The sequence below is a fragment of the Notothenia coriiceps genome, unplaced genomic scaffold (genome assembly GCF_000735185.1).
Source record: "Notothenia coriiceps isolate Sejong01 unplaced genomic scaffold, NC01 NC01_scaffold00019353, whole genome shotgun sequence".
In the NCBI taxonomy this organism is placed as follows: Eukaryota; Metazoa; Chordata; class Actinopteri; order Perciformes; family Nototheniidae; genus Notothenia; species Notothenia coriiceps.
In genome coordinates, this window is record NW_011352054.1 from 278949 (window position 1) to 288948 (window position 10000).

General features: G+C 40.2%; 1 protein-coding gene across 1 annotated transcript in view; it reads right to left on the reverse strand.

Moving 5' to 3' along the window:
- The window catches only part of rnf13 (ring finger protein 13), a 17837-nt gene extending 10884 nt beyond the window's left edge, over nucleotides 1-6953 (reverse strand). The window contains exon 1 of the mRNA XM_010778703.1: nucleotides 6843-6953. Coding sequence (XP_010777005.1) covers nucleotides 6843-6953 — 111 coding nt within the window. The remainder of the gene's footprint in view (nucleotides 1-6842) is intronic.
- Nucleotides 6954-10000: the final 3047 nt, after the last annotated feature.

Sequence of the window (10000 nt, forward strand, 5' to 3'; positions counted from 1 at the left end):
CCCCCCCCCCCCACATTGGAAAAAAAAGTTAAGCTTCCCAATGTTGCACAAAAACAGATGCTAAAGCTTTCTGTGTAACCTGTCCTCAGTGTGTGTGTGTGTGTGTGTGTGTGTGTGTGTGTGTGTGTGTGTGTGTGTGTGTGTGTGTGTGTGTGTGTGTGTGTGTGTGTGTGTGTGTGTGTGTATACTCTAAATGGCAATTATTTTTATCTGTCAACACATACAGTATATTAAAATGTTCTAAATACAGTAGACGAGGGATGTGCCTGCATGAGGCTCAGAGCATTTTCTTTCTATATTTTTTGAAGTTACATAACACAATAGATTTAGCAAGAAATGTACTTTGTTAAATTTGAGTGATTACTTAAATGTAACGAGATGCAAGCTACAGTAGTAAAGTGTCCAGAAAACTCTTCAGTATTAGACACTGAGTCAGGATTGAAACAGGTATTTCCTGCAGCAGAGGACCATGTGATCATGGACGCAGGGGAAACCGATGTTATGAGGATCTGCGCGGCTGTTTGTGTGGCTCGTACACATATAGTATCCTGTACAGCCATTGTTGTGGAGGATTGTTCACAGCAGATGTGGTGGAGGAAATAGGATGTGAAGATATATATCCCGGAATGACTCATTATGTGTTCTGACAAAGAGAGAAATATCATTTGGATAGTGAATGTTCCCCTCTGAAATTGACGGGGAAAACTATTTGTATCAGATCATTTTAATGTCCCTCCAACTCATTTAATATAAAGGGAACAAAGGCAGCTATCCTGCCAACTAGTGACAATGCTATCAATGGTTGAGAAAAAACTTTATTCCAACAGTGTACATTTGACTGATTCAATACAACAACAACGAAATGTTGTTAAGAATGATTGGATTGTGGATAAAAGATGGACAATATTAAACACAATAAAGCCAAATCAAGCAGATTGAAGTTAAGATCATCCCTAAAACTTTAAGATTGTAACAGAAAAAGCTATGCACCTCATGTTTATGCTATATTTTAGGGCCAGAGCTGAAGAACATCAGCCTGATAATCAAACCAAGCTCACATCTGTTTAATTCATTATTCAGTATACATTGTGTTGATTTGATCCAATTCCTGTTCAGAGGCAGGACAGGAAATAATGTTATTTGAGAAGATAACTGCAGATTTGATGGCTTTTTCACAGGACGATAACATCCCAGGCTGGTTCTTAGATCCAAATAAAAAGCTCTGACTGTCTTGTTCGTTTCTCTAAACAGGGAAAAGATGCAGCTATCTTTGTATAATGTAATAATAAGAAAACTGTTGTTAAGATATAGGCAGAAAGAACAGCTTCAGGTATTGTGGCAGACACTAAAAAAAACTAACCTGAAAACATCACTGATTGATAATATTTAACGAAGTACAACAATCTCAGATGTTCTTTCTTTAAACCACATGTATGTGAAACCCCAGAGGAGATGCTGATGTTAATTATTACTCAGAGCTATTATAAATTAACACCTGACCTAAAACGAGACAGTGATGTGTGACGGTGCAAATTGTACCAAGTAAAGTAAATCAGTAGAGCATGGGACACACACTCTTCTAACATATGAAATTCATCCGCTGTGTTACATTATTGAAGAGGTTCGCTCACACTAACAACCAGTGCTGCAGTGTGTTAGCCCTGCAGCTAAAACAGGCCTCTGTACCAGCATTGTACTCTGATGTGACGCAAGGAAATCCATTTAAAAATCTGAGGAGTGAACAGTGTGTGTGTGTGTGTGTGTGTGTGTGTGTGTGTGTGTGTGTGTGTGTGTGTGTGTGTGTGTGTGTGTGTGTGTGTGTGTGTGTGTGTGTGTGTGTGTGTATATTGTGGACGGCATGGATGCTAATACAGCACAGCACTGTCTTTTGTCTGTTCCTTGTCATTGTAATTTTATGCACAGGCATACGTGAAGCAGCCGCAGCATTGTGATCCCATGTGTTTTCTTGTGAGGGTGCATTGTGTGGAGGTATCAATGGCTACTGTGTGCGTCTTGAGGCAGGCTGTCTGGATCACACACACAAAATAAAAAGTCTAGATTAGTTTTTGTACTGAGGAAAAGAGAGCTAGGTGAACAGGGATTTCTGTCTGTGATTTTAAGCGTGTATGCGTAGCTATAAAGTATGAATCTCTGTCTGGCTGTATGTCCTTCACATATCTCAGGAACTGTTCATCTCATCTTCTGCATTGCTCATGAAGTCCTATTAGATTATCAAATGACGTTGTTTAAACACTTAACTGAGCAAACTAATCAAGACAAGATATTACATTTGAGGCAATTATTTTATAACCAACAATTGTCAGGCAGACAGGAAAAGCATAGCACTCACATTAACCATTGCACTATTTTATCGGTTTCATTTGTTCTATGTCCTATATATACAGTATGTGTACGCCGTGTCCTTTTGCAACAGCGACCGTTTCATTGCAGATAAGGCAAACAGGTGTAGCCTTATTGAACGATGGCATGATGAATGCGTATTTATCCGTCCATTCCTCATTAAAACTGCGGTTTTCCACGTCAACTTTACGCTTGAGGCTCTTGACAGTGATATTTTTGCGTCCACCAATCAGGACATGGTATTAATAAAAAAGTGGATTCCTTTCCCTGCCAATCAGGACTGCTTTCAGTTTTATTACCCCCGGATACAGGCTTATAAAAAAAAAGATAAATGTTTCAATAAAGTGAACATATTAATCAATTATTTATAAATCTCTGGACCCCGAAAGTGCGTCTAGGATTAATTTTGGCCCTTGGACAAATGTAGTTGGTGACCTCTGCACTAGAGCATTTGACTTGGACTTGGTTTGTGCATGTCGTGTGATTTGCCTCATGTTACACCTCAACCTATTGGTCATCAAGGTTATTGGAATTAAAGTCATGGTAGATTACCAGAACATTTTATGATCACTAGACGGCTGCTCTTCCTCCTGAGCCATGCTGCTACCTAAATGTCAAGTAGGAAACTACTGTTCGAGCTGCCACAGGCCAAACATGGGCCAGCTGTGTTGAATACGGGTCAGTACATTTGTCCTCTATCCAATTATGAATGTAATGTAGGAGCCACGAAACGTACATAGTAATGCATTTTGAATCTACACATCTGTTTTGTACTAGTTTTATATTTGAGTAATGGTTAGTATTATCATAAGATATTTGTTTAATCGCAATGGGTTGCTTGCTTTGGGTCACATGGTTATGGGCGGCACTCAGGGGAATTATAATCCTGTTCACCTGCGTGAGGTGTGTGTGTGGAAGAGAGGGGGACTCAGGGTCGTTGTACTTTTTGTTGACCGCAAGATTTATGATTGCTTTGATTATTAATATTACAATGTTTATGTTTGATCATCGCGTTACTTTCATTAAACTACATTACTATTGATTGAGTTTTGATCTAAGCAAGTACTTTTTTTTGCGTGTCATACAATATCAAACAGGCCTGGTATATACCTCAGCCGCTCAGCGACTTTGTTTGTTTCCTGCTGTCGCTATACTACTACTTGGTAATATAACAAATGTAGGTTCTGATAGAAGACAAAAAAAGGTCTGCTACCCTGCTGCTGTGTTAACTCTCAGCAGTCTGGCCTTGAGTTTAGCTTAGTGTCTTTTGGGGGGATTTTACAGTAAGAGGAAAGAGCCATTATGGCTGTAGGCCTCCAGATGCCATAGTGGTTCGGTCTGTCTGCCTGGGATCTGCAGAGGAATTCAACCTCTGCTGCTGGCTCACCCTTGTGTTTGCCTGGGCAAAGATAAGGACATTCAATGCATTCCTGAGACAGAGGAGAGGGGGGGAAAGAGATGGAGGACAGAAAAAAAGAGAATATGAGATGTGAAGCCTTTACAAATAAATTAAAGTAGAATAGAACGCGAGTGTGTTAATATAAGCACATTAACACACATACGCTTAGAAAAGAATATATCATTTGGGCTTCTCTTCTACCATCTGCAAATAATCACGCTGAGCCGTATAGCGCTATTCTCCATGTCAATTTAACAGCCTTCATTAAACCACTTAATTGTTGTTATGTCTGTGGGACCACACATAAACCCTGCTGCTCTCCTTCATGATATCCCTCTAAACACAAACAACACCAATATGGGAAAATACAATAAAACATATCTGTTCAAAAGTACATTGTGTCATTTTGGTAGAACCTCTTAAGCTCTTTATTTTAAGAAAGATGACAGAGCAACATTATATTTGTCCAGCTACAGTGGAAAAACGAATGGCTACGTGCCTTTAAAAGGGCATCTTGACCTCATGTGGCACCATTACTTGGCTCGAGAAACCTTTCGCGCTGTTTTCTCTTTGCCACATTAGGTTTCACTTGTTGTACCATCCGGCTTTGGATTCAAAAGAAAGTGGAAGCATAATGACCATCTGATGCTTGTTTTCTCATCGTGGCACCCTGTGGTGTGCAGACCATATTTTGACTTGGCCCGCAGCACTGGTATTAAAGATTATTTTTATGAGGTCGACCAGTTATGGATTTTTCTAAAAGGCAGATTGGACTCCATTTAATTGGCTGTCGTTTTTGGAGCCCTACAAGTGTACTTGACAAGCTCCAGCTTTTTGTCAGGAGGTTAAAAAACAAGTGTGCCATACAGTAAAAATGTATAATGATAAAACAATTAATACTTTCTCATTGTTATCTCAAAAACATGTTGTTCTGATGGTACTTAAAATAAATCTCTTATAAATGTTAACAACTTCCTGTCACCAACATGTGAAGCACGTTTCTAAATATAGATCATTACTGGTTTGAGCAAAAGCTAAAGAGGCTGACTGTGAGATGTTATCACAAGGATAAACACAAGCTGCGGGCTTAGCTATGAAAATCAGGTTTCATAATAAAAATGATATGAGAAACCCTGAGGTGGAAAACTGTTTCAAACACCTTTCCTAACTCAACCAATCTGCATTTGGTAAACACAGCATTCAGCAGGTTTTGACAGCAACAGTGCACAGTGCAGAAGTTGCCGATTCAAACCTGCTGAACTCTGACTCAGCATAAAGCGGGCCTTGAGAGTTTACATGCCCATAAGAAGGTTGCAGCTGTTAGGAAGCCAACAGCGCTACACAGTGTGTTTGTACCAAGCAGCTTCCTGTAGATGTGTGGGATTGAATGAATGTGAAGGAAGGTGTTGCTGAGAAAAACATGTTTACAAGTGCAACATGGGAAAAAAATTGCATTTCAAAGTACTTTTCCACTACAGGTCACTGAACTATTGATAACTATGTGCATGTGCTTGCCGGTGTGTGAGTTTGTGTGTCTGGACCTGACTTCAATTGGCCACGGTTGACTGGAGGTGTGTAAACGGTGCCACCTGGAGCGGCCTGACTCACTGCTGCTGGACTTAACCATTTGGATCCCAAGGAGGAGGAGAGCACACACTATAAATCTGTTTGTCATGTTTTTATATTCGATTAGAATCTCATTAAACATGAATGTAATAAATAGATAAGCATTATCTTTCAAGAGATCATAAAATCATGGTAAATATGCCTCCACACACAGGTTATATCTGCCTTTCCACTCCTACACTAGTGGCAGTCAGACTGGTGCTTTGGACAATCTGCTGATAGCATTACTAATATTGCTGCATCACTGTGTGTGTGTGTGTGTGTGTGTGTGTGTGTGTGTGTGTGTGTGTGTGTGTGTGTGTGTGTGTCAATAAGTGCTGCATCTTCAGTCCTGTGTGTATCTGCTGACAACACTGCACCCTCTCCTCATGCAGCAGTAACACATTGTGTCTGCCTCTCCTCTAGCACTGACACATCCTTTTCTCTTCCTCCCATTTCCCCCTGACCCACTGTCCTAGTTCCTCCTCCATCTGTTTTTCCAGTTTTACGGTCCATGTATCATCCGCCCTCCTGCCCTGTGCAGCTCGGGCAGTATAAATGACCTGCGTGCAGACTGTTGCAGTCGCTGGTCAGCATTTGCATAGAGCAGCTTTGACCTCAGCTTTGTGTAAATGAGTCAGAGCCGTACAGCACAGCGCTCTCACACAACATTTAAGTATATATAATAAAGGGTGTCACTGTATTTTCGCAGAATCTCATCATTGTTGGGATTTTTATTCACAGATATTATATCGATGAGAAAAGTTCATTTACATGATTTATAATTATTCTTGAAATAAGTACAAGCACACATTATTTTAAGACATATTTACATTTGTTCTTAGGGCATTATTATTGCTCGATTTGACCATGGCTTCAAGTTATTTAACATTACACTGTAGCCAATGATCTCTCTCTCTCATACTTTCAATCATCATACTTCCCATGAAACATGTCTCCTGTTTCCATCCCTCTAACTCCTCCTCATCTTTTACTTGTCTTCTCTTCTTCATCTCCAGACCTGAACTAAGTTACTTTTTGTATACCGATCAAAATACACCTCCTGAGTTTGTGGCGGAATAAATACGAGGACATACCAGGAGCGCTTGATTTGCATCTAAAAGTCGGTTTGGAGGTCTGTAAAAGTACACCTTCAGTGGTTACAATTTCCCTAAACTGTGTCAGATGCGGCGAAGCCCTGCTCCGCTCCTCTGTTTGGACAGCAGCTCCCCATCAGGTCCTCATTTCCTCCTCCCTTAACCAACTCTCTCCCTCCTGTCTCCCCTTTTTCTACCCATTCTCTTCTCCTCCTCTCTTCTACCCTAACCCTTCTCTCTTCCTCTTCACTAACTTGTATTTCTCCTCCCCTCTTTGCCATCTCAGTTCCCCTCCCTCGCAAAATTCCTCTTCTTCCTTTTCCTCTTCCCTACCTTGCTCTTCTCTGAATGTAACCTCCTCCTCCTTCTCTCCTCATTACCCTTGTTATATCATCCTGACAGCCAAACAACTCCAGAATTTCTCCCGGCCCCTTCTCTGATATTTCCTCCGTCCCACCTTTAATCTCTCCCTCCCCTCTTTTCTCATCCATCCCACCATCCCCTCCTCCTCCTCTCCCCTTGGTGTTTCAGAGGAATGCTGCGCAGTGCAGACCTGGGTTTGAGTTTCAAGGTCCAGACGGCTGATTAGATAAAGGGTTCAATAAAACTGCGGGGAAAGTTGTGTATATTGATAACACTGCACAGCTGCAACGCACGCATCTCACTTCCTCGTGTGCGTGAGATTATATTCGCAATAAAGGAGTTATAAAGATAATGTACACATTGTAATGACACTTTATTTCCCCAATTGAACGTTATTTTTGAACACATTTTGCATGTCTTTGATTAAAAACACATTACATTTTGTATGTATTTATATTTTTGTAGCACTGTGTATACCAGGTTCTGTAGAAATAAAGCCATCATTTCTTATTTCATACTATAATGGTAGGTACCAACTGCCATAGTGTGCTTAGCCAAATCACCGCTGTATGAGGGCGGAACAAATTGTGAGGGTACTTTTCCCTTCACAAATAAATGGATAATCAAGCATTAAAACATTAACAGATGCAGGCTGGAGTGATTTACATCAGGAATAATTGGACCTGTAATTATAAGTGTGTATGACCACTAAATGTATTTGCCCTATAGACAAAAGGGCGGAGCTGTTTGTTGCCACAACAGATTGCACAACAGACATAACAACAGAAAAACAACACAACCACATGAAATATGGCTATTGCCCTCTCTCTTTCTCTGTCAATTCAATTCAATAGTTGTATTAGCATAGTTACATATAGCATTGCTAAAGCTCTGTATCGTTGCAACATCTACACAAAATCTCTCTTTCTCTCTGTGTCTCTCCCCCTCTCACACTCGAGCTAGTCACACATCCAGTCAGCCATAGTCATACCCTGTCATAAGACTGAGTGAGCGTGTGCAGGAAGCTACATCATTGTTTGAATAGAGACTGAGGCCTGTGTGTGTCTGTTGTGTGTGTGTGACTGGTGTGTGTGTAGCTTGGGGGCAGTGAGGTCACTGCAGAAAATACAGGCCGCACAATAACACACACTTACTGTAAGGCAGAGGTAAGAAGCAAGGTTAGATGGGAAATTTCCCACCATAAGATCAAAAGCTGACCACGTAAAGCTGCAGCTGGTGAAGCTAAATCACAGCAGACCATTTTTAAACTGACTCAGAAGCTGACTTGACAGATATACAGAGGGAATAGAGCCCTTGCGACCGCTTCCAACTCATCAAGAACTTTCCCGACAGGATGTTTGATTTGTTGATAATATAAAAAACAGGAGAAGGAGCCTGTTATGGTCACACCTCAAGATAAGCTGAGGGACTTTCACCTCTGTCTTTCTTATCTTTCTTTCTTTCTCTTTACTGTATCCTAGCAGCATCATTACAGCTGGATGGACCGGCTGTCAGTCGACGGCATGATGCGAACTCCATCACAGATTACATTATCTCATGCACCAGGTTTTTCTTTTCCGCAGCCCTTTGCCACTCTCAAAAGGTGTAAAGATGATACAAAAGTTGAGATTAAAAGGAATTCATAAATGTTGAATGAAGGAGTCTGAATAATAAAATGATTAGTGAATTATACAAAGTCGGCATTTGTAAAAGGGAGATCGAGGTATCGAATAAAGACAAATATTCTTTTCTTCACAAGAACACAAGTTTTAAGTATACCAAATAATGTATAATAAGTAACCTAATTGTTAGTTTTAATAAGGGCCAGAAATGTATATATAGTTTCAATTTGTATGTGTATTCTTTCATGACTATAGTATTTGACTATAACTTTGATAAGGTTAACTTCAATTTGTTTTTAAAGAACTGTGACCTAGATACAGTATGTACTGAACATTTCACATTTGAAAATAGAAAACATTTGACTCTGCTCTCTGCTAAGTGATGGTCCGGTCGGGACCCCCTTGAAAACGAGATTGTGCATCTCAAGGGGTTTATCCCAATGAATAAAAATGTCTATATATATATATATAGTCCCTGTTTCTAAACGATCTCAAACACCTCACATGCGGTCTCTTGTTGTCTGGCTCATTAATCTGTCAACCTTGAGTCTATATCACTGTACGGTGTTACATTGAGCTCTTCTGGTAAATGGTTTTCAATGTGAGAATTGTTTAGAGTTTGATACCTAATCTCTGCCCTGTCACATGAAGTTCACAGCTTCCTGAAAGGACAAAAAACATTTATACCAGACAGGACGTTTAGTCTGACCGGCCCTTTGCCAGGCAAGGCTTGGACTCTCTCTCATAACATGACCGTCTGGAGGTCTCAGAGTGGGATATTTTCTATTAGCAGGCAATAAACTGTCATATCCAACATCCACTGGACTATTTTACACAGTCCCAACTTGCAAAACAAATAAAAGAAGATGTTCAATACCTGTACTGATTCACTTTTCTTTAAAGTAACAATCCATATTTGTATTACAATGTATCATGACATTGGTCTCCTGTAGTGGTGATCTACAGAGAATGATCAACTTAGCTCGCAGCTTATATCAGCTTGATGGAGCTTTACAGTGAGTGCTAACTGTTAAGCCCTGTGGTTTAAAACTGTTATGATTTTGTTCACTTCCACTGGTCTCATAGCATCCATTTAAGGCCATAGCAGGCTGCTGTTTAAAACACCCACAAGACACAACCTGCAGTGTGGCGCTACACAGGGAACCTTTAATATGGCTAATGTTAGCTAAAGTTACCTTAAGGCAGATATTGCTGGATAACATACTATACAGAGAGGTTTTCTTCACTTCAAGACCCATCTATCTATTTTTGTGGGTTTAAAACTTACTGGCTAACGGTTTTCAGCTGTAGATACAGTTGCTGATGTTCTGTGAAATGCACAAAGGTTCACTTTTATGTTCTGCAGTAGATCCCGATAACCCCCAGATTAGATTTATACCCCATTCATCCCACCAGCAACCTCAGTATTCTTTATTTCAAAATCTTCCAATGATATGAGCAGCCGCATAATCCATCCACAGAAACACAAATAAAACAGATTGAGTTTTTTAAAAAGTTTTGTTCAATAGAAAACTGAAGGCGATGACATATAG